Consider the following 25,018-nt stretch of genomic DNA (forward strand, 5'->3'; position numbering starts at 1 on the left):
ATCTTTCTCATTTCATTATATCCTACTAAGACAGTCCTCTGAAACAAAGAAGTTTCATACAGATGCTTTTCACTAAATGGGAAAGACAGTTTGTGTGACAGTAAGCAATGCAGTATTTATTAGAACCTTCTTGTTTCCTTTACTAAAACAGTCATCTTGTGGATCTACGTGCAAAGGACTGGACAAAAAGTACATGATCCCAAGTGAAATGTCTTTACTCTGACTAATCTTTTCTTTCTAGTGCCAATACCGCATAAAAAGTAGGCTATATCCTTTGCAACAAATAAACTATGTATCTGCATTTTAAAATAAGGTACTATTTTGGCATGTTACAGTTTCATATCAGCAACTACTACTTGTATCAATGTATAACCATGTTACTCTTCAATGTCTTCCTATTTTCCTGGAGTTTTAGGGAGATTTTGACTCTATGCCTGCCTTCTGGTTACAAGCTGCCCAATTTCCCAAAGCAGTATACTCCTTAATGAAATGTACTTTAAGAGCAGAGATTTTATTTCAATTTCACACCTTTACTTGGCCAAGGATTCCACTGGCAACACTACAGTATCAGGTCATACAAGTACAGGAGAGGTCTATTTATTAGCTCTAACTCTATACAAGCCATATTTATCTACTAAAATTTTCCCCTCATGAAACAGCCTCTGTAAAACTGACAGATTTTTAGTTTCCTAATTGTCAATATCATTTGACTTCCAAAACAAATCTTAAGAGTCATTTCCTTTCGATAAGAGAACTTTAGCTTTCCTTAGTTCAATACCGTTTCAAGGACAGCCTATCAAATCCCATGCAGTGTCTGCATATGATGTTTCTCCATCCTTCCTTTTGTACAGAATGATAGGTACAGTTGCCTCCCTTCTGCCTTGAGTGTCTCTGGGACAGCCCTGAAGTTGTAGCTTGCTCTTTACAGTAGTTTGCATGTTATATCCATCTCCATGGACTGGGATTCTGACCATTCTAGTACTCATTTAGGACAACCCAGGCAGTAGCAGCTTGTGTCACATGAATAAACAGACAACTGTGACAGAAAACAAACACCTTGCAATTCATTGCTTAGGAAGTACTCTTCCCAAGAAGAATGTGTGGGTATCTTTCTCCCTTCCTAGGGCTATGCTAGGAAGGGAAAAGAGCTTCCTTCCAGATACCAGTGGGATGAAAAATAAATGGTGTTGCTGTGTGTGTTTACAATTAGGTATCACCAGCAGCAGGGATTTTTGCATTGGTAACATGAGCTTGTAGCAGAGAACTGTTATATTTGACTGATAAACATCTAGTGCAGAGTTTTTTTTTAATATTCAGATCTTCTTTGAGATAGAGGAATCCTACTCTGTCCTTCTATGCAAAGAGTTTTCCATGTCCCCAGTAATTCCTGATGTTATCATCTAATATTGCAAAGGTACCAGTAGTATTCAGATGAGATGTCAATGATTTAGAAGCATTACGCTCCTTTATTAGCTCATTCTGTGTATATCCCAGCCCATGCCCAGAGGATGTTTTCCTTTAGGGGTGTGCTTACACTGGAGTTTCTCCAGCTCTCGTTTTCTGTGCATGTTGCACGTCCTTTGGCACCACCCAAATCCCCTGCTTCCCCATTCAGCAGCTTCTCTGTTCAAAATGCTGTCATTACTCAGCAGTCCAACACTGTCTCATTGTTGCATTTCCAAGACAAGATATTTAGTAGCTTTTAAAAAAACACCCTACAGTAATTCCTGTCACTGTATTTGGTAAAGTCCAAAAGAGGAAGGAAAAACCCTGGTAAAATCACTGCAACTTTGCAGTAGCTTGGCTATTCTAACATCACAGTTTTCTGTCTCTATCTACAAGCTTTCTAAAGAGATAGCAAAGTCTTAAAATGAAAAATCAAAAGTGAAGACAAAGTATAAATATTTTCAGCCCTTAAGAGCATAACAAATGGGATGATGGTGTGTTGTAATACATCTTGTGTTTCTCTGTATTTATAGCTAGATGTTTTGGTCCAGGAACTTTTTACATGCTACATTTGGGAGAGCCATATGCATAGGAGGCTTCTGGAAAAGACAAGAAAAAAACGTTTTGGAATAGAAGTGGACCCTTTTATTTGTTGCAAGATGCTTCCATCCCTTTTTAGCAAAGTTTTACAGCTGCATAAAGTTTTCTTATGAGCACAGCTGAATTAAAAATGTCAGCAGCGTTTATTATAATATACTTAAAAATACTAGGTCAGAATAACATTACTGAATCTATTGTAGAGTAGCAGTAACATCATGTAATTTGCAGCTGGGTGGAGAAAGGTTTGTGAGGCATCTGACATCCTGACCACTGCTCTTTGAGTTAAGTGGTGGCACTGAATGTCAGTTCTGCTTTTTGGCTAATGATTATTAGGTGATTAAGCCACATGCATGAAATTCACTGTCTTTTAGAAAATGGTGGGTAATAGCCTGCTGGGAGCATAGATCAAATAGATAAATGTGCATAAACTAAACAAAGCCATTTGTTATTGTAAGAATAGCAAGGACTTCCAGCTGAAGGCAGAAAGTGATATAGAAGGCTTAAAAGCAACTGGCAGAAATAAGGGAAACATTTTCTGAGAAATAAAAAAAAAAGAAGAACAAGCTTCAGTTTGTACTGAATTAGAACCCATGCCTTTAGCACAAAGATGGTCAAAAGCAAGTTCACATTTTTGCTTCTTAATTTCCAAAGTGACTACTTTTAACATGAGTTTTTGTTTAGTCTTAAAGAAGAAGGGAGTTTAGGGGCTCTCACATCTTCATTTTAGTACTCTAGTATACTGAAATTGCCTATTTTTTTTGTCATTCTGGTGGAATTTTCTGCCTAAAGGAAGAGCTTCCTGTTCCTGAGATGAAGCTGTGATGCAGCTTACAGAGACACAGCAGCACATTTCCATTTCAAAAGTTCATAATATTATGACAACTTTATTGTATCAGAGGGTATTTTTGGTTGCTTTTAATTTTTCTCTTAGTGTTCTTTAGATTTATTGAAAGCACATATGAATGTACAGGCTTGCTGAGCTGTATGTTAAGGGTCAGGTTATTCATACAGCCTGTTTTAGGCAACAGTATGTCTGAGAGTTTCCCTTGGTCATCCAAAAGGAGCTTCTTAAACATGACTCATAGATATTTGCCTCTGGCAATGAAAATATGGAACATGGCTTGCTTTCTGTTCAAATATTGGGGTTTTTTTTCATTAATAAGTAGTATCTGAGTATGGGGAACTTGTTATTCTCAAGAAAATAGTGTATTGAAAAAGATTTCTGTTTTGCCTTATTCTGCAAGCAATGTGCCTATTTCTACTTTTACTTTGCCACTTAACATAGAATGTAGCAATGCTCCAGTTCATGCATTGAAATGGAATTCTTCATGAGGGTGGTTGTAATGCCAGTCATTTGGTGAATGGTTTGTTCATTCAGTCTTACAGTGAAACAAATGTCGTCTTTGGAAGATGGTATAAAATATGCCATGTAGGCTTCCAAAGGCAACGTCCTCAGAAAATCTTGTGTGCTTTCTGACACTGGACTTGAGCCTTTGATTCCCTTGAGGAGGCTGGAAGCTCCCTAATGGCGTTTCAGAAACACTTCTGTTGTGACTGCTAGATGATAATATTTGAATATCCCATCACCCAGAGCACTGGCTGTGACTCCTCTCTAGGTCCTTTCTGTATCCTGTGCTTTGTTTCCTGTATGTGTGTAGTGAAGACCAGCAATATCAGGTTGTGTTAGATGAGATCGTTGCGTGCTGTGTCTTTTCCCCAAAATGTTGATTCTGACTTCATGAAATGGAAATCTTTACCTGGGGTCATGACTGAATTTTTATAAAAAGGAAGGAAAGTATAAGGCTATTTGTCTCTGATGGATGAGGTTAATTTTTAGCACAGTAGCCAGATATATTACAGATTTTTAATGCCTAAAATGTTTCCTTGGGGTTCCATCTGTTATAATTATTTTCTCAAATTTTATGATAAAGGCTTCTAGTAATTTTTATTGAGTCAGAAAATAATTATTTTTTTCGTAAATATATTTGATTCCTATGATTAAAACCACTTTGTATAGGTACTATATTTGTCCTGGGTTTTTCTGGAAAAATATTAATACTTCTTCTGTGAGTGAATTTCAGAAAACTACTGGTGTATTTGAACTTTGTTAACATCAGATTACATAAGTCTTAAGAATAATCATGCTGCTTCTCTGTTTCTCTATCTGAGATAGAGCTGGACCTGCAGCTGTTTTCCCCATGTTAAAAGTTGTTATTGAACACAGTACTAAAAATTTGGTCTGTGTCATGCATTCATTCATGCAGTAAATTTAACAGGAAGTGCAGAAATAGTTCTACTCATCAGCTTGTTTGCATTTTTAAAAATGTGCAAATGGTAAAGGGAGATTTGTACTTTTTCAGTGTTCATTTTCAGCAGTTAGAGTCAGCTCTATTAATGGAAGATGGTGTCTCATGTCAGAAGTGACTTTTTCATTGAAGTTGGGTAGGATATGGCATAAGGATAAGCATTTTTTAGTAAGTCTTTACTTTTATCCTGGTTGATAGTTACTGAGAGCAAATTATGGTGATTTAAAGGTCAGTTAACAGGCCTTAAAAGATGTTATTGTCTAGATACAGGAAATTTTCCATGTTCCAATGAGCCAAGGCAGCACAAGTTGTTGAAGTAAATAAGAACAGTGATCTCACTTGTTTGAGTATTTCACAGTTTAAGTAGCATTTAAAAGTTGGGGTTTTTTTTAGAAAAGTGTCACCAGCATTGCAACATGATGTTCATGGCTTTCTACGCAGTTAACATTTGCATAAAATAATACAAACATGATAACTATTGAAACAGAACAGTAGGTTATTTTTTGTCTTAAATATGAATGGGTCTGGCACTGGTAAACTGTTCTCTCATTCACGGTCTTCAAATACTTCTATTTGTGCCCATTAGAGTGTAAGTAATTAAGTTATTTATTGAGCAACTGTCAGAGGAATTTAAGTAGCTTCTGGAGCAAAAGAGCTCCAGTGCTTAAACCATAGTATTTTGCAGTCTGCCTTTTCCTTTGCAAACAAACACATCCCATTGAATTGCTGCTGTGTGGTTAAGTAGCAATATGTAAAAGCTGATTGTCTAGATTCGTGATATTTTAGGAATATAGTAAAATCAATAAATTCATGTTTTAAGGAGTGACTATAAAAATATTACTCAATTTAGTCTTTTTCTGTATGAAAAGTATGCATCATTAGTTTGGACATTTAGACCACAAAACACTGTGTAAGTAGAGGAGGTGAGGCACTAAATGAAAAACAGTGTTAGATATCTAGATATACAGTAAAGAGTATTTTATATGAGTAATGCAAAACGTCTGCAATGACTAAGTCCATGAAGTTTTTACTATGAAGTATTTTTAGTATTTGAGGTGAACATTATGGTTTCCAAAATTAACTAAAGGTTTTTTGATTATTAGTCAAGTGTCAAGTTGTAGTTATTCTTGGTACCATGTAAAATTGGTTTTAAAGTTTTCCAGTGCAAGGCTTGTAATGGTGTTACTCTGATTATTTTCACAATATAATTTTTTGGGGATTGCATGAGAGCAGTCAAGGTTGGGTTGCTTCATTGGGTTGCTTTTTATGGTACCAAAGCCTTGACTTCTTTGCCCACTTCTGGAGCCTATTTGGTGGGCATGTTACAGAGTAAAAGCAAAATGTTTCAAGAAAAATGATGTTTTTTACAAAAATCTGTGTATGCTCAAACTCATAATGTAGAGATTACATGTTTTGGTAGCAAGAATCTCAAGGAGCTCAAAAAGTCCAGACCTTTTGGAGAAAAGTAGTAAGACAGGACTGATGCAGGTTTTGTCTCTGTTCCTTTGTCATTTGTCTTCAGTCTGAACTGCTATGGGCAGCTTCTAATTTTTTTTTCACTGTCACCCACTCTCTTGTGTTACAATTTAGAAGATATCCGCTGTATGCAAGCTCTGGAGCCTGTTGCAGATGCAGAAGGGCATATGGGGCAATGTCTGTGATCTGGCCTTGCTGCAGGTTTATCAGGAGTGTTACAGCAAGTTACACAACTCACTAGGTTGCAAATTGTGGAATAGCAGCCCCTGGTTCCCTGCTTCCCTAATCCTGCATGAGGTGGAAGAGGGAATGTGCTGAGACCTGAGCTTGGTTTTCTGAGTAAACCCAAGATGTGGGCAGAAGGAATTTTATGTGGAAGTTCCTGGAACCTATGGAGTTGTTTGAACCAGCTCTTCTGACTGAGTGCCCCCTGGATCAGTCTCTGTGAATCACACAGTGTCCATTGTCATTTGTCAAAGAAACAAGGCAGAGCTATGGACTCTGGTTGAAGATCTTGGACAGGCTTGAGTGCAGTGTGGATACTGTATTCACTTCTGGCAGCATCGAGAGCACTGCAACTCACTGGGGCTTGCATTAGTAAAATTATAATCTTAAGTAGCTATCTACCCCAGTTGTATTTTTAATTTTTTTATCATTATAATTTATTTTTAAATAATGTTTTAACATTTGTATGAAAAGATTTTCCCAGCATCTGAATCTTTGTGTCACTAGAGTTATGTACCTTCTATTTCTTCTAACCTTATTCTTTCTTTTCTGAAACTTCATTGCCCTGAGGTCATATTTTCAAATGCCAGGCTTACAGCTGCTGTCTTTCTGGTTAACTTTATCACTTTCCTGCTTTAAAGGCTAATTCACGTTGGATACTGTATGGTTCTGTAAGTGGTCCAAAATGTACTTCTCTCTTCTCTGTAGAGGTTATTTTTAACTGTAGTGACTATTGAAGCATGACACTCACTAATAGGGATTGATGAGCAGCTTTGATGGACTTGGGCATGGGAAAGAAGGCTACAGAGGCTGCCAACACTGGATAAAGACTGTCACGAAACAGTGTTTTTCAGAAGAGATTCTTAAATTCTTAAAATAAAACTAAATGCTGGTTTGCTCCTGCAGCTGAAGATAGACTGTTCAGACCCCTTGACATAAGCATTTCCCATTTACAGGGATTATGAAGACTGTGTTTTTCTGTATTTTAATAATTTCCCTACACTCTTATGCCAGATTGGGCGTTTGAGTCACTATAAAAATATAGGAGGCTTTCATTATTCTTTTATGTATAACAAAGTAGAGTTGGCAGATGTTAGCATCTGTCTTTAGGAGTATTTGATGTCTTCTACAAAATAAAATTTTATCAGTAGTCATTTACAAAACCAAGTGCTAAGCATGAAGTAACACTTAATATTTATAAACTTTTATGTCTTTTCAGGATTAGTATCTTACCCTCATTGTCATTCATATGTTGCTTTTATGAGCAATTTATTTTTTTATGAACTACATCTTACTAATGTATAGCTCCACACTTTCAGAGGTTTTAGCAGTACCTACTGTTCTTTTAATGTTGCTGTCCTATTTTTTGTTTTTGTTTTAGTCTTTATTTTCTTTCTTACAAATTTTCCTGTTTAAATATCATTTGACTTTGCCACATCTAGAATATGTAAAGCCCACGTTTCTTTAACACAGATGAATTCAGGCTGATAGTCAGTAGCAGCTGCTATTTCAGCATCAACTATTTTATATATTGAAAAACATACCTGTATATTGCAAAGTAATAAAATTCATCCCTGTACAAAAGGAAAGGTAAAGAAAATAAAGAAAGCTGCCAACAGCTGCATTTCTTAAATCAGCCCATCTCTTGTATTTAATAAGCCTCAGTGGTCTTGCAATGCAAAGGAACTTACTATGGCAAGGTGTAATGAAAACATTGAGGATATTTTATATGAAGAAATGAGACCACATTAAACAGTCACAATTGGAATTGTGGTGAAAAAAGAGCAGAATGTTCTTTGGGGAGGATCTAAGTACTCTTAATTCCTAGTACAAAGTTTGTATTGTATTGCTTTTTATGATTTTAAAAATACAAGGGAATTTCAGTGGGGACCAGGGAAGTAGAAGTAGTTTACCTGTTTCATGCCAGGTGCAGAAGCTTGGAAGAGTCTAGGCTGAGAAATAAACTTTGTCTTTGTCTTGCCCCTAGGATTTTTTTTCTTTTTTTCTTTCTTTTTTTTTCTTTTTTTCTTTTTCTTTTTTTTTTTTTTTTGTTATTATTATTGGGCTTTTTGGTTTAGGCTGCCTGAGGAAGTGAAGTCACCTCTACTGTAACTCTATGTACAGTTCATAATTCAAATAACAGTCTTGAATATGTAGGGTTGTGAGAAAAGTCTGAACTTCTTTTTATTAAACATGTTTGGCATTTTCTGAGACATGTTAAGATTGCCTCCTGTTGTTATAAGAAGAGGAAAGAAAGGATTATTCTGTTACAATGACACATTTTCCTAAACTGTTCTTTAATAGAAAATAGACAAATACATTGCTGGTAGATCATTGCTTCCTTGAAACATAATAAACAAATGCTCCATTTAATTCTGTTGACTTTGTTCTCAAAGATGAGAATTTTAATAAAACAGACCCAAATCATGTCCTGTAGAATGACCTCTACATAACTGGTAAAATTTGCTGCAGTGTAGTGAGCTCAGTGACCCAAAATAGATCCACCCTTTGTTGATAGGATCTTGATGTCCTCATGTGGGCTTCCCCCCCTTACTCTTCAATCTTACTGCTGGTGTGATGAGAAGAAAGGAGGCATAGTTACTTCTTTGTCTAATTATTCCTCTGCTGTAGTTTCATACATTTTCTGGCTAGCTGCAGTGGGTGTCACTAGCAGTGCTTGCTTTGGCTGGGCTGGTATCAGCCAGTCCTGAGCTGGGGGCTCACTGGGGAAAACTGGTTCCAGATGAGCACTTCTGCAAATGTTCTTAGGCAAGTTCTATCATATGTGCTTAGGCTAGAAAATCTGCACTGTGCCATGTTCAAAATGAGCACATTAATTAGAACACTGATCTGAGGCTGCAAGCTTCGGAAGAGTTTTAACTCGCAGTTTTGGTGATTGGCCTTCTTGCCTTGCAAGGAAAGATAGTACATATAACTGAGACACCAATTAAAATACAAAGGACCACACTGTGCTGTAAAACCTACAGTTGCTTTTCCAGTGAGCTTGCCAACCCGGACTGCTCTGAAAATGTGTACAAGAGAACTTAATCCTGCTTCCCCATGAGTTGCTCTTCTTCTTAGAAATGTGAATATGTGCATGCTGAAAAACAAACAGCATATTCTTCCCCATAATATTTTCCCTGTGTCTTGCTTCTTTCTTCATGTGATTGTATGTATTACTTGTCCATGTGATTGTATATATTACTTGTCCATCTGCTTTAGCAGCCCCATCCTGAAGTGCTTTGTCAGACAAGTGCAAGTGCACATCCTGCAGGCCATCTTTTCCTCATACAGCAGAGCAGGGTGTGCATCACTGGCATGACAGTGCTTATTTTTATCATTAACATTATACTAAAATGGATAATTCAGTCATATTTCCAGACTGAAATCCATGTAGAACTGAATCCCATTTAAATCATCTAGCTTTCCCCATGCTTCATTCTTCTTGTAGCTGTGCTGTGATAGCCCCAAAATAACTGTAATGTCTGCTAGGTAGCCAAATTGCTGGCTATCTTTTCAGCTTTTCAGCCCTATCCCATTTCAAATAAATGTGTGCAGTTGGTAATTTCCCTAGCTATAGCACGACCTCATGGAAAAGAAAAGAAAACCACATGTAATGCTACCTTTTGATGGCTGTCTGCAGGTAGAATTGCCAGTGAATTCAGTCCCAGTGATACCAGCTGAGTATTCTTGTGGCTGACACCTTTGTGAGTCAGGGTTCCTCTTACCAACCTTGTGTATCTACCTGCAGAGAGTACCTTACAGAAGAAAAGTGTTTTAGTTAAAGAAATGAAGGATAACTAAAAGAGATCCAGATAAAAGAAGAAAAAAAATCTTCTCTCTTATTCTGTTCCCTTAAATTTAAGAGCATCTTCTTGGTCAGGCCAGTGTATCCAGAAATGTCTTACTAAACTACAGAAATAATGGAGGGAAAGGGAGAAAGAGGAGAGTGGAATGCTTTTGACATCACTATTTACACTTCAGCTTCTATTTTCCTTTGTGGCTTGAATCCGATCCTGCTTGAACAGATTTTTGAAATACGCTCTCAATACTTATTCAAAGGTCCTTACAAACGTTCTAACAAAATTCCTTCTGGAGCAGCCACCCTGCCTTTATTTTCCTTTGCTGGGGAATTTATTCTGTGGTGACCTCTCTCTCTAGCTTGCAAGGAAGAGGGCATTTAGGCACACTGGGCTGGGCTCTGACTCTTTACAAAATCAATACAAAATCTTGCTTCATTTAACACAAATCTATTGGGGTGGGGTAAATTGGAGAATGGAGACAAGGAGAGGAGTGATCCCACAAGATTGCTTTCTTCCAGCACTCTGTGCTTGCTTTCACACTCTGTCACAGCTGTCTCTTGAGGCTAGCAATTTTGATAAGATGCACTTTATGATTTAACAGTTCACAGCCTGTTTTATAAAATGATGCATGGTACAATACATCAGAAAGGAAGCATTATGTATTTTTCTTTTCTGTTTTGTGGATTTCATTGTTAAGGGATATCTTTTTTCAGGTAGATGGCTCACAAATAGATATGCTTGTGTGCAGTAAATACCAGAACTTTTCAAAAGTGTTAAATTAACCCTCCTGTCCCTGAAGACCTGTTGCCTCCACTGGGATGGAGAAATTATTTGCTGACAGATGCAACAACTGAGAAAAAAAAACATTATTAAGAAACAACGGAGATACTTTAATACCCAGCCTGTGTGTGTTAGGTCTGAGCATGGGAAATGGACACAGAAGGAGAAAGAATTTGAAATGCCAGGATGAGAGAATTTCTTCTTCTAGGGAAAAATGCGTAAAATGAAATACTTTGGTTAATCACAACATAGATCACATTGATTTTTGTCCCAAATAATAAAGAATCTCAGTTGCATATTTCTGCATCAAAGAAGGAATAAAGACACTTAAATATGAAATACAAAATTCATGTATATAAATGCATGCATATAAAAATGCGTGCATATAAAAATAAAAATTGCATGATAATTTATATACAAACATATAATGTAATATGTTTGAAGTATTTAAACATATGAGATTAAATATAATGTTTGGACTAATTTTTCTGCCTTGGTTAGTACACATTTAACACTACAGGAGATTTTTTGCTTGACTTGGTATATGTGCAGTCATAGCTGATAAGCATTTCTTGATTTATTAGTTTATTTAGACCTATAAGACCCACTTGTATGAATATAAGGTCATATTCCGGTAGACTTAGATTTCAATTATTTTTTCAATAATTTTCTCTAAGTTTAGCTTTAAATTTTTTAAAATGGGCAACAGGACATGCTTTAGAATAATTCTAGAAGATGATGCCTTATACTTAGTAATGCAAAGTGTAATTACAAGAAGGCATCTTTGGCATGGGCTTCTTCCTTGATGCTTCCTTTGTAGATTTTGAGAGATTGCATTTAAGTGCATTCATGGGTTTTGAGAGATGGCATTTTTCTACCATCTCACATGAAAAAAGTAGATAAGAAATTGAATTGAATGAACTCTGAGTGGACACAAAATGACAATCTAAAGAAATAGGGAGGCTGTTTTCCAAACACATAATTCAATGCTCCTGATTTATTTTATGTAATGCTAATATCTGACATATTTCAGGTTTTGTTTACAGCTTAAAGCTTTGGCCTGTTCTTGTTTGTGAATATTACGACTGCTGGGGCAGTAGTGATTGCTGTCATAGGAGGAACTCAGTTATGATCAGGGACAACAAATGAACACATTGGAACAGACCAAGGGCTGAGTGCTTTGGTTTCAGAAAGGACTCTTACAGGTTCTGTCTGCTCAGTAAAGCTTTGCTGAGTTACTTATTCTCTGACTTCTAAATGCAGATGATCGGTTTACTTTTTCATACAAAATTAAGCTCTACTATTGAACTGAATGTATGTATATTAGAAACACATTTGCATAGGTTTAATGTATTATTTTATTCAGTTATACTTACTTTATTTCTATTATATTGATTTAGAATTATTTAGTTACCTGTTTATATGAAAAGTACTTTTTTATTTGCAGAGGTCTTTTTATTTCTATCCACGACCGGGGTCACATTGCTACAATGCTTAAATCCTGGCCAGAAAGTGTCATCAAGGTAAGTAAAGTTTTAGGTGCATACAAAGCTGATGCTGTTTTGTACCTAAGATGAATTGGTTAAAATATTTTTTATGAGCTTTTTATCAGTTTAGATTTTGGTGATTTCTTAATTCATTTTTTTCAATAGAAAGAATGCTATTATAGCCAATATTTGAGGCATTTAAACACTTTTTTAGCTATAGGTGTCCTTTACTGATAATTGGTCAATTGCATTGAATATTATGTAAAAAAGCACCCTGAATGCTTTTTCTGCATTTCAGGAAATCAAAACATGGTTGAGGTAGGAAGGTGCTCATCTAGGCCATCCTCCTGCTCAAACGAGGTCAGCTAGGACAGGTTTCTCAGGGCTATGTCCAGCCTTTGAGTTGTGAGTATCTCCAAGGGTAGAGACCCCACATGATTCTTGGCAACCACACTCTAGAGTTTAAGTAATAGTTCCCCACTTACAGTACTTCATGATCTCTCTTAAAAAAAACCCTTTAATTTCCAACTAAAATGGCTTGCTACTGAGTATGACAAGAAAATTATTGTGTTGTCACCTGTTTGCCATACTGAGCACTTCTCTCCTTTATTATGAAATTTCTTATTAGCATAGACAGTTTTTGGGGATTACTAAATTATTATATTTCTGTCAAGGAGAACACATGCTTCCTGATATGTGTAGGTATGATGGAGTGTGTTATTTACTCAAGGGAGGAAGACACAGATCCTTGAAGGGTAAGAACCAGGTGCTTGTAGACAGCCATGACAAAGGCCAGTAGGAGTGACTGGCTCTGGTTCTGCTGAAAACAGACATGACAAAACCCAGGAGTTTGTGGTTCTTCTTTTTTTTGTGGATAATTTCCTTTCCCTTCCTATTCTGTTTTCATACTGTTGACAGAAAAATGTGAGAGGGAGCAATGCCAGTTCTCTTGTAATGTAATGCTAAATACTAAATCCCTTGTGTATTCTTAAAAGTTTTATGTGAAAGTCCCATTTAGAGTGAAGCAAGGGTCTAAAATAGTGTAACAAAACCACAGTAAAATATAATAGAACAATTTTTTGCTTTTGTTGTACTGTTGCTTTAATTGCAGCTGTTACAGTTTATACATGTAAAATAAAAAATTATGGTAAGAGAATAATGGAATACTTGATACATACAAGCAAGGAAGTGATTTTTACAATGCCTTCATTTCTTCCTCCAGGCTATTGTGGTGACTGATGGTGAACGTATTCTTGGGCTTGGAGATCTTGGCTGTTATGGAATGGGCATTCCTGTTGGTAAACTGGCACTTTATACAGCATGTGGAGGAGTAAAACCTTATCAGTGTCTACCAGTGATGTTGGATGTGGGAACAGATAATGAGGTAACTCCTTTTCTGAAGTGTACTTAGGGGTTTTGTTACAATACTGGCTTGATTCTGTGCAAACTAAAACGTCGTAAGGAAAATGCCTCATCCTAATATACAGCGTAGATATACTCATCCTAATGTGCAGTGTGGACTGTTTTGTAATATTTATGTAATTAAGGACACTGTTGTGCTTCATACACTGCACATGTTAAAATATGGTGTGGGAAATTTGGTCTCAAGAAGAGGAGGGTCATAGAGTTAAAAATATAATTCAAGGCAGTGTTCATTCTCCAGTTCTGTCACAGAATTTCTCTACAGTGTTTTTTGATGTGAACTTTGAATTCAGATTCAGAATAACTATTTCATTTTGGTGAAATGCTTGAGGCTGTAGTCTGATCTGTGCTGGTAAGGGGTGTCTATGTAATTCAGTTGTGTGTTCCCTTTAGTTATAAAAAGCACTGTAAATTTTTCCCAAGTGAGGTTCTAGTGCTTCACGTAGGTGGACCTTACCCTCTTTAACTTGGCTTCCTATTTGTGTGAAATTCAGAGATTTAAACTTGTTGAGAATTGACTCTTTTCTTTACAGTACTCTTGGGATTGCTGGTTAATTACTTGGCCTTGATCTTCCCCTTTTTTTTGTCTGAAAGAGTACTGCAATACTTGAAGACTCTGAATGATGTCAAACTAAAAAGAAAACCACCTGCAATGTATTTACGCTTTTGTAGAAGTAAATATATTGTATTATAAGTGATACATGTGTTAAACTTTATGCATGATAAATGTATCAGAGATTTATGTGTATTATAGCTAAACAAAGCATTCCTGCACCAGTAAATTTAGCTGGAGCTTCTCAATTGTTGGGTTGGGTGTGTGCATCTTCAGCTTTATACACACACCCTCACCCCTGCCCCAGTGGGGTCATTTAGACACTGCATGATGAAAGCATTACTGAACAAGGAATGTCTGCTCCCCTCTCTCTCTGTCCCACCAGAGCCCCCTTCTAAAAGCAGACAGGCTTTCTTGCGAGATGCGTCTGAGCACTGTTGCAAGAAGCCATATCAATTCACATATAAGTCTCATTAGCTATAAAGCATTTTTAGTTTTGGTTTGAGCAGTTATTTTGGTTTTGAGCAGTTGGGCCAGTTTTGTAATCCATTAATGAATGTTTCTCGGCAGTTAATGGCTACTTCTGTTACTTCAGTAGGCTTTTCATTTTGCTTTTATGCTTGTGTTTCATTGTAATTTTAACTTTTTGTAGCATATTATTTGCTTGAAAGATATCAAACATCTATATATACACACAGCACAGCAAAACGGGCTTCTTTGTGTTACTAGCCCAACTTTTATGTCACTGTTCTTGTGATTAAGCATTGAGTTCAATGTCTGTGAAGGAGTGGCACACAAAGTATTACGATGTGCATAAAATTTGTGTGACCTGAAGTTTGATGCTCTGAAATACCTTCTGATCAGGAAGATGCCTTTTGTTGGTTTTTTTTTTCATTTTGGGATATGGCTTCTTATTAGGACCATAGGGAATGAGACCTCTGAATTTGGCTCTTGGGTTGGGAACAGGTGTGACTTTGTTGCTGTACCCCTAAACTGATTACATGACATGGGCCTGATAGTATTCATTAACGGGAGCTTGGATATAGTTCTCAGGCTTTTTATCAAAGTCAGGGATCCTATGACACCATCTCTCTTAGTTTCTTCCCTCAACACCAGTGGCACATCCCTGTTCCCTCCTTAACAGTTATGTTCATGTAACCAGTTGATGAGTCACTGTAGAGAACTGAAATGACCAAAAAGCATCCACATTTTGCTGGCTAAGCTGATTATATTAGGCCAAGCTGGCAAGGAATTGCAATGCCTTATCTTTAAAGCTAAACCTCTTGAGCAAATAAATGTATTTTTAGGCTGTATTTTCTTAGTCTAGTCAGGATTTTCCATAGTAAGACACAACAGAAATCACTCTTGCAACTTGTGCATATATAAATAATAATTATGTTGAACATGTTTTTTTAAATGTGCAGATGTTTTCCATTTAGATTAATTCCTTCTCCTATTCTGTGGGGGCCTCCCTGCTTCAAAGGAAGTTTTAAAAATGTACTTTTGGCAACTATAATGCGGAGGTGCACAACCTGCAAATTTTCCAGAAAGATTAATTCTTATTCAAAAGCAGGTGACAAAAAACCCCAACTTCACAAACTCTCATCCTGTATTGTTTTGTTGTGTACAGAACTCCAACAACAAACTTTGAGGAGCAACTCACTCAATTTGAGATGGGTATTATTAAAGTCCTTGTTACTGTTAGTTTTAGCAGAGGTATTTTTAACTAGGATATTATCCTGTTACTCATAAAATCAAGGAGAGAAAAGAGAAGCAAGTAGAGCATTTTTATACAGTTGCCTATATAATAAGCAAGAGAAATGGAAACTGCTTATTTATGGTTAAAAACTTGACCTAGCAGAAAGTCCCGTGTGACCAAGCCAGTAAATAGTTCCGTGTAGTCAGTGTGGGACTGAGTGTCCAAAAGAAGCAGTGTTGACTGCTGCCAAAAATAACAGGCCTGTTTTGTAAGGTATTGACAGGGCAAGTAATTACTGAGGACCATTTTTATTCAAAGTATTTAAAATATTATTTGGAGTACTGCTAGTTATTTACTGCAAACCATGGCAATCTCACTGGAAGTTATGCCTTACCAGGAGCCGTGTATATTTCAGGTGTGAGGATGGTGCTTCTTAGGTGGGGTTTCAATGCAATGAAAACATACTGAGGCATTAGTCTGAGTGCTGATATGAAAGTGTTGGAAATCCTGAGGTGGTATGACCTCTGGATCCCAAGTGTTCATCTAATTTTGCAGAGATATATGTTAAATCACCTTGCAATGTTTAAAGAGATAGACTGTGGAAAAAAAATGAATAATTGTCAAGATATACACAGCTGCAGTTTTGTGGAGATTTACCTGAAACACATGTTCAGCACTGGAAGAGAGGGATGATTTAAAGAGGATGGAAAGAATCAAGCTGGATCAAAGGGAAACAGTTAAACATCAAAATTGGAGTGGTGATTGTTTTCTGCTTAAAATATGTGAATAAACTCTCACAAAATAATGTTGAGATAAGCCTTGTGTAGCTAACAATCAGTCTGGCTTACAGGGATGTGAATACTGGCAGTTTAATAAAATCAACCAATCAGCAAAGCCTTGTAATAGAAACCAAGGTCAGAAACTATCTTTATAGGCAGTAAAAAAGCAAAAGACCCTAAAGAAAAGTAACTTAATGAAAATAATTATGAATAGTAAGAATGAGGTTTTCTGTTTTTCCTGATGCTTTTCCTTAGTGATGGTACTTATGGAAGTATTAGATGTCCCTATAAATATGGTAGATACTTCTTAAATGTAAATTTTATCTATCTTGGCAAAAATTCCTATTTCCCATTTTATTAATAGCAAATGAATATGTTGAAAAAGTTTGAAAAGTTTGTCGAGTTCCTTAAATCAGAATGTCCAAATAATGCTTTGTCAGTCATTTAAAAAAAAATAAAATGCGATAAAAGCTTTCTTTGTACCATGCTGAGTTGGGTGTGGAGGAAGTGTTAGTTTTTTCTTAGGTGTATCTGGGATGAATTTTAAAAAATCAAAAAGATTAGATTAAAGGTAAGGCTCTTAGTGAAAATGCAACGATCCTGGTCCAATGAGAGTTTACAGATTTTTGGCTGACTTAGTTTTTTACCCTTGAAAGACATTTGAATTCTTACTTCTTCTTTTAAGAAATAAGGCTAATGAAAAAGCAAAGCAGGCCTCCTGTGTTACTGGAGAAAATGCAATTTAAAATATGTATTTCTGTGAAAAATAATAAAATACTTGTGGGTTTAAGGTATCTCAGGATTTTTTTCAGCTCTGAAAAGTTCAATATCTTTATCAGTGACTTGGAGGCAATATTTTATTGTTCAAGGGTCACAAAAGAGACATGGTCTTGTTAAAGTATTATTTCCAGACAGAGGAGTAATGAAATCTAGCAGGACTGATGCCTTGTGTTACATAGAAGTCAAACCAATGGTGAAAGGGTTTATTTTGACCATAAAAATTTTAATCTAATACTGGATGCTTAGCAGAGGAATGAGAACTGTGTTTATTTGATACCTTAGAAAAGGAGCTTTGATAAGTTCATGGCTGCCAGACCAATTCTAAAGTAATCACTTGTATAAATTCAATACTGGCAGCGGCCAGTTGTGGGAGATTTGGAAAGATTGTGTGTTAGTTTTAAATTTAAGCCATTTACCATAAATTTTAGTTCAGGTAGAAAGCATCCAGCTCTTTCAAACAGTACCTTTACACAATGTGGAAGAGCCGGGACAGCTCATATTGAAAGGACCTTTACACAGACAGTTTCTAGCAGAAGACATCGTGGTGCTCTGAGCACCAGCACAGTGCCATGTGGATTGCTCAGGGGTCTGAGATCATTCCAGCTGCAATGGCTGCAAAGAAGCTGGACACACAAATATTCTCTTGCCCTGTGTAGACACAGCTAAAAAGCTGATGGGTCACATATATGTACCCTTAATGTGCAGATGAATGACAATGGCCAGTTTGCTTTTAAAAAATGTGTTTCTCAGCTGTTGGTCTCTTCTCCAAACTAAGAAGGGATAGCATGAGAGAAAATGGCCTCAAGCTGTACCAGGTGGGTTTTAGATGGGATATTAGGAAGAATTTCTTCACAGAAAGGGTTGTTAAACGTTGGAACAGACTGCTCAGGGAAATGGTAGAGTCCCCATCCATGGAGGTATTTAAAAGCTGTGTAGCTGTGGTGCTTAGAGACATGGTTTAGTGCTGGACTTGGCAGTGCTGGGTTAACAGTTGGACTCACTGATCTTAAAGGTATTTTCCAACCTAAGTAATTCTATAATTCTATGATTTAAGCACTGAAAAGCGCACAAGAGGGAGAAATATGCGGGGCAGCTGCTAGGGCAGCTATTCCTTCCTCTGCGACACTTCAGGGACTTGTGGGTTGCTATTTCAAGTTGTTTCCTGCATGCTTGCTTTGGAATATTGTTTTCTCTAAACTTACTAAAATATTGAAGTACAGGAATGTGATGGTTCTCACAGTTGCCCTAAATAGGTCAATGAGCATGCCCAGGCTGGCAGTTCAACTCCTCTGGAGGAATGACAGGCATCTGTGCTGGAATATACTGTCCAGAAAAGCTGAGGTGCAAATTCAGGCTCAGCTTTTCAGCTTATCCTAGCTAGCTTTCTGTATTTCCCCATATTATTTCCAATTGTTGTAAGAATTAGTAGTAGCCTTCCAAGATTCATATTCTTGAGGAGGACCTATATATAAATGTGCAAATGAAAGCTGATGAGAAAACAGAAACAAAACTGCTCTTATTATTCATATTTCAACCAAAATAGAAACCTGGACAGTAGAAAACTTATTATAGAGGAAATTTCATACAATTTCATACCTTATCAATCCGAAAATATAGATGTGTCAAGTAAATAAATTGTGCAGAGCTGCAGGGATTTCTAAATAAAAGACAATAAAAATTTGCATTCATATGTAGAGTAGTGCCACTTCTGCACTTCTTTGTAAATGTAGTAAATATGTAATGGGAATGAGTATGCTCTCTTTATGAGATTAATGATTTTAAATTTAAATTTTTAAATTTATTAATTTATGATTTTAAAAAGGTCCTGTTGCCTTCCCCTTGAATGATGATTGTTAGAACTGGAGACATTTCAGTGACAGTTTTACTGTAACATAGCAATAACATTTCCTGAATTCTATGAATAGAGGTTAGTCCTCTATATAAAAAGAGTCTATTTTTGTATCTGGTGCAATATGAGAATCTCTTTTCTAAGTTATATTCTCCAGTGTGCTCCCTAGTAGTTTTGCATATTTCTGCAATACAAATGACACTATGTGTGATCAAAACAGCTTTCCAGATGTGCAGCTTTTAATTTAGGTGTGTTGAAATGTTACTGACCAAATTAACCTGGGTGATGGAGAGAGGCTTTTTTTACATGCTCCCAAAATAGTCAGGCCAAGGAAAGTGCTCAGAGGTAATGCTGTGGCTCAGTTGTGCTGAGTTCCAAGCATTAATTAATTAATAATAGTTAATGAATTAACTATTTATGAAGTAAATATTCTGTGTATTTTTTTATTTTTTGATTGTTGCCTGTCTGTGCCAGTCTGGTAGGAAATAATTGCACTTCCCTTTAACAGTTAAGTTTTTTTTTACAAGTGGATTTTTTTCCCAGTAGATCTTGCTTCTGCACTGCCTTCTCTGGTAGTATACAGTCAGCACTTGATGAAGGGAGAAAATAGATGACCATTCCTTTCTCTTCCCCTTTCTGAACTTTGAGTTGGCAAGAAAACAATGTGATTGGATGCTAATTTCTCTAGAGTTGGTGTCATGAGTAATTTTTTCCATTCTCCCGTGTTAAGAAGTATTGAAAAGTAATATGATATTTGAACTTAAAGTACTGTCTAGCCCACTGTGAAGGAGAAAAACTGCTTTATTTAGTCAGAATTGGTAGTCTCCTTTTAAATTTAGTCAGTTATTTGAAGTGGACTGAGTTTGTGTTAGAAGAGGGAATGAACACTGATTTTATAGATGTGTGTTCTAAAATTGAGGGGTTTACTGTTATCTTTCCAGTATGTTTCAAAAGATCCACGTCTAAAATAAATATGGCATCATCAATCTCTCCTATACATGCTTTATTTAAGTAACATGAACACCTGGAACTGTGCCAGCATCCATATTACACTTGCAGGCTTAAAAAATGCTCTGGAGAAGGGATGACACTTACATCCAGGCCCACCATTTTCCCTCAGTGCAGAGCCTGGTGGGTAACATGTTTGAGTGGATCTTGAATATCTGACAGCTGATGTTCTTCTGTAATATTTGAGAGTTTTCCTTTTCTTGCTCTTTAATGCTCTTATTGAATAGCTACAATATGTCTGTAATACATTCACGACTTGAAAATTTCATAAGTTATTTTTACTCAGTGCTTTAACTCAGATGGGTTGAGAATATGTAAGTGTAGTAATAAATCTAGATTTAGTAGTAATCTAGTTTTATGTAGTAATAAATCTAGATCCAAGATACTGAGATTTCCAGTGTGCTTCAGTCTTCTAAAGGCAACCTCTTTGAGTTTGTCTTTTGTCCCTAGCCTTCTGCAATTTTTTAATTACTTCTTCTTCTGTATCTTCTGTCTTACTATGTATTTCCATGGCTATATTAAACCTTCAAGAAAATTGTATACAAATGTCTTCAGCTTCCTAGAAATGCATTCTACTAATGATATATTAAGGGAGCTGAAACACAAAACATTGCCTACCCCTTTCATGAAGTAATTGTGTCCAGAGGGGAACAGCATTTCCCACAGTATTTCGAGCTGCTAAAAGTTTTGACTTACTTTCAAATGTAGAAGATCATTTGCTATTCTTTACCATGGTGTTCCCAGGGGAGCATAGTGCATCTCCTCTCTTGTTTTCATTTAGCTCCTTTTCTCATATTTTGTTAGGCATACATCAGCAGCTGTGAGTACTAGTGCTTTTACCAATAAAACTCAAATATAAATGGGCCTGGATTTTAAACATTTATTCTCTTTTAATATTTTTCTTTGTACACTATCAGCATTTTCTTTAATGTTGCAGTCACTTGCAATGGTCTTTGTTCTTTACTATTGCAGTAGAAAGGCATTCTGTGTTTACATTACTACTGTTATGGTGCTCATCTTCTTTTACCCTAACAGAGGGTGAAAAATACCTTCATCCTCATTTCCTGTCAGTAGCAAAAGTACTTACAGTCCTTTCTAAATACATAAAAAAAACAATGAGGAAAGATTTCTTTTTTCACCTGGGACTTACTGTAGTTATTATACAGCAAAACATTACTGCATTTTAAAAAATTCATCCAGTTGTTCGTTGTTCCAGTATAATTAAATTAAAGGAGACTTTCAAGTACATATGATCTTTTTAAGATGCATGTTGTATAAAATAATATATTGTTGCATATTTCAGTGCCAGATTACATCCACCATCATTCTAAATTGCCTTTCCTAAAGTTCTCTTATGCTTTCATAAAATACTAAAGATGTATTTGCAGTCTTCTTGTAACCATCCAGCCTTTCCATGCTGCCTGTGTACTAAACCCAAATCTAGACTTTTCTGGTATACCCACTTAGGCAGCAATGTTTCTTTCTCTTTCTTTTCCATACTTTGAGTTAACTGGAATGGACAGTTATAATCCTGTGTTTGAATTATTAATCTTGAGAGTCTGGAGCCCAACGAGGAATGCTCAGAAAGACTTAAAAAGAGATGTGGAGCTTGTCATCTTAAGCTAATCATCCTAAGCTAATTTTGTAAGGGGAAGAGGTGCTGCTTCTTGTAGAGGAACTGTCTTAAATGGGTCTGATAAATTGTATTTTAAAATAGTTTTTAATTTTTTTTTTACTTGTTGACTATATAAAGAGCCTAGACTAGTTTAGATGTAGAAGTATCCAGTATAGGTTCTTAAGTTAGCTAACATGAATTCATATTCAGTTTGCACTTCACTTGCCTCTCTCTGCATCTGATACGTGGTTACTGTGTGACTCAGGGGACTTGTACAGAGACTGAAACTTGGTTTTGAACTTATATCAACCTCTTATTAAACAACTCTTGTTATCTTTGAGAAGTGTCATTCTACTGCTCTGTGAGAAATGCCATTCCACTGCTTAGTGCATGAGAAGACCTCAGCAGTTGTCTGCTACTTTTGATCTATTTTCATCCTTTAAATATTGTCCTTTTGGCTAGGAATATATGGTATTCTTTTTCTGTGACTGTTAATTTATTATTGTGACATTTGCTATTTATGATTATTTGTTTTGTGAAATGTTCTATTTCGTTAGACCACAAAAAATGTGACAAAACTAGGTTGTGCCTTAGATTTTCGTGTTTACCAAACAGTGTGTTGGCAATGATTTTTAAGACCTGAGAAGCTGAAGAGAGGAGGGTTTTAGAAGAAAGAATATGGTGGTGACACAGGATTTAAGTCACAGTTTCAGCTGACACTACAGGGAACGAGCTGTGTACTTATGTTACAGGCAGTTCTGTCAGTCCATTTAATTTCTTCTTACTTCACTTTCCAGAGCAAGGGGATCTGTGAAAGAGGGCAGAAATGCATATCTGGAAATGCTGATTTTGGATAACATGCATGACTATCCATAGACTAAATTGATGGCAGACTTTGTTTGAAGATACATTGGACATTTCCAATTCTTTATGCTCAGAAGACAGCAACAGATAGTGTTTATTTTCATTGGCTTTCACAGTAACTGCTGTCTGCCTCTTCAGCAATTTCACAGCAGTAGGGGAGACAAGAGAAGGAATGGGCATAAATATAGCTATTATCACAAAAGGTGGGAAAATTTATATTATTTATGGCTCCACATAAGACAGCCTAGCATCTGGGACAAAGCTTGTCACAATTGAATTTTAAAGGTGCTCTTACAAATGTTGGCCTTGCACTAGCAAGTGTGCTTTGTGCACAGAATGACTTTTTATTTTTTTTTGACTAGTGATGTGACAGATATATAGTTGAGATGCCAGCACCAAAATAATATCATCATATTTTTTCAGTCTAGGGGACACTGTTGATGGGACTTGTTGATGTAGGAGGAGGTCCAACCTATTTGGCTCTAAGAAAGAAAATGTCTGAATGTTGCCATAGGAGACAGGGATGTCAGGGTCAAAGGAAAGACCATGTGGAAATAGCTTATGGAACTGAATGAAGTAAACAGATATAAGTTTATTACAACTGAGGAGAGGTCAAAACAAGCGGTAGAGATTTATAGTTACATGTGAATAAAAAAAAAAAACAGACACCAAAATATCGGAACTGTTGGTGTAGAAATGAGATATAGTGGTAACCTAGAACAAGATTTTCAGTTTTGTAAATGCTATCTGTTGATATGTTAAAAATCTGTTCAGTCTGATGTACTTGAGACACTCTGCTGTCATAATGTGCGAGCTGATACAATATTAGCAAAATCCTCTTTGTATGTATAATATTAAATATGAGTGAAAAAGTTTGTTGAAGGTTTTTTTTAAGGCTTATGTTATCTTTGTAATTTTTCCAATGAAGGAAAATTATTAAGATGGCATTCTTCTGAATACTACTAATTAATAACAAGCCTTTGATGGTGTCATCTTCAAAACAATACATTTTTACTCTTTGCTGTTTCACTTTGTTGGTGGTTTGCTTTTTGAGTTTGTTTGGGGTTTTTTCTGTATTTTTGTCTGCTTTTGAAAACTGGATGAGTCCTTATAATTAGATATTCCAGCTACCTATCCTAAACAAAATTTTTAAATATAAGTGCACGAACGTAAAGGGAATGATGTGTGTTTCTCGCTTTGCAAAAATGGTATAGAAAAGTTAAATGTTTTAAAAGTGTTTGACCCATCCTAAGCAGCTGTACTTTATCACTCTCTTGATTAAGCTAAAAAATGTAATGTATTGAGATAGCTACACTCCTGTTAACTACAGGAAAAAAGAAAGAGAAATATCTCCAACTTCTTTAAAGCATTTCGGTGAGGCTAGAGTTGTCTTTTAGGGTACTATACAGGCTGCCATGAGCACTGCTTGGGCTCTTCTTAAAGATTGTTGTTTGGCCACCTTATATGATTTATTATGAGCACTTATGGCTGGACCTTCAAGTAGGTTTAGCATGTCATCCTTCATGTTTTTTGAGAGCAAGAAACTTTGGAAAGTTTTGTTGCAGTAATCTGTTTCTGTAGCTTCCAGTTCCCATTATCCATCAGCTGTATTTCAAAGTGTAGAGTATTATAAAATGTTTCTTGATGTGTGACAGGATATGTGACTGAGTTTTTAGCCATGTAGCAGCTAGGGTTCATGAAGAAGAAATTCTAGTCTTTGGGTCTGTGAGGCCTGTAGGGGGTCAGTTGTGTAGGGAGCTTAATGGTCCGTCTGAGCCTTTTCTGTGATTCAGTAAAAGCTTGTATAGAAAGTAGATATCAGGAGTTTTAGGAGATTTCCTGTGAGATTTCTTCTGAAAATTATATTAATAAAATAGATGAGATTTCTCAGATTTCTTTCTGACTATTGTTTGTATGTTAAAATATTAGTGATTACACGCAGCACAATGTGCTGAAGTCCTAAATGATGTTGGATTCTTCAGGACTATTGTTTTCTCAATAGGCAAATGATGAAGTTTTTCAAGAAATGCCACTGGCATGCGGACAACCATTTGTTTTCAGTTTTACTGTGTAAAAGAATTATGCATGCTAAAATTGTGTCTGATGAAATGTTCCTCCAAAACCATGGTTCTGAGTGTCTTCCAAGTTCCAACTCAAATTACAGGCATTTGTGGAATTGGCATTGTCCCTATCCCTCCAGACAGATGCTAACATCAGGAGAGGTCTCTCAGACTGTTAAACATAATGCAGAGTGTTTAGCTTGTTATTTTGCTTTGTTTTGTTTTCTTAAAATGCACAATGACTTACCCTCCTTGTTCTCCTTGCT

The 25,018-nt window shown here is 36.2% G+C and overlaps 1 protein-coding gene across 2 annotated transcripts in view; it reads left to right on the forward strand.

Annotated features, from left to right (window-relative positions):
- ME1 (malic enzyme 1) overlaps positions 1-25,018 on the forward strand; it is a 154,478-nt gene that overhangs the window by 52,989 nt on the left and 76,471 nt on the right. For both annotated transcript variants that reach the window (XM_058801415.1, XM_058801416.1), the window contains exons 4-5: positions 12,084-12,159; positions 13,346-13,507. In XM_058801415.1, coding sequence (XP_058657398.1) covers positions 12,084-12,159; positions 13,346-13,507 — 238 coding nt within the window. The remainder of the gene's footprint in view (positions 1-12,083; positions 12,160-13,345; positions 13,508-25,018) is intronic.

This window comes from Ammospiza caudacuta, chromosome 3 (assembly GCF_027887145.1).
Source record: "Ammospiza caudacuta isolate bAmmCau1 chromosome 3, bAmmCau1.pri, whole genome shotgun sequence".
Taxonomy (NCBI): Eukaryota; Metazoa; Chordata; class Aves; order Passeriformes; family Passerellidae; genus Ammospiza; species Ammospiza caudacuta.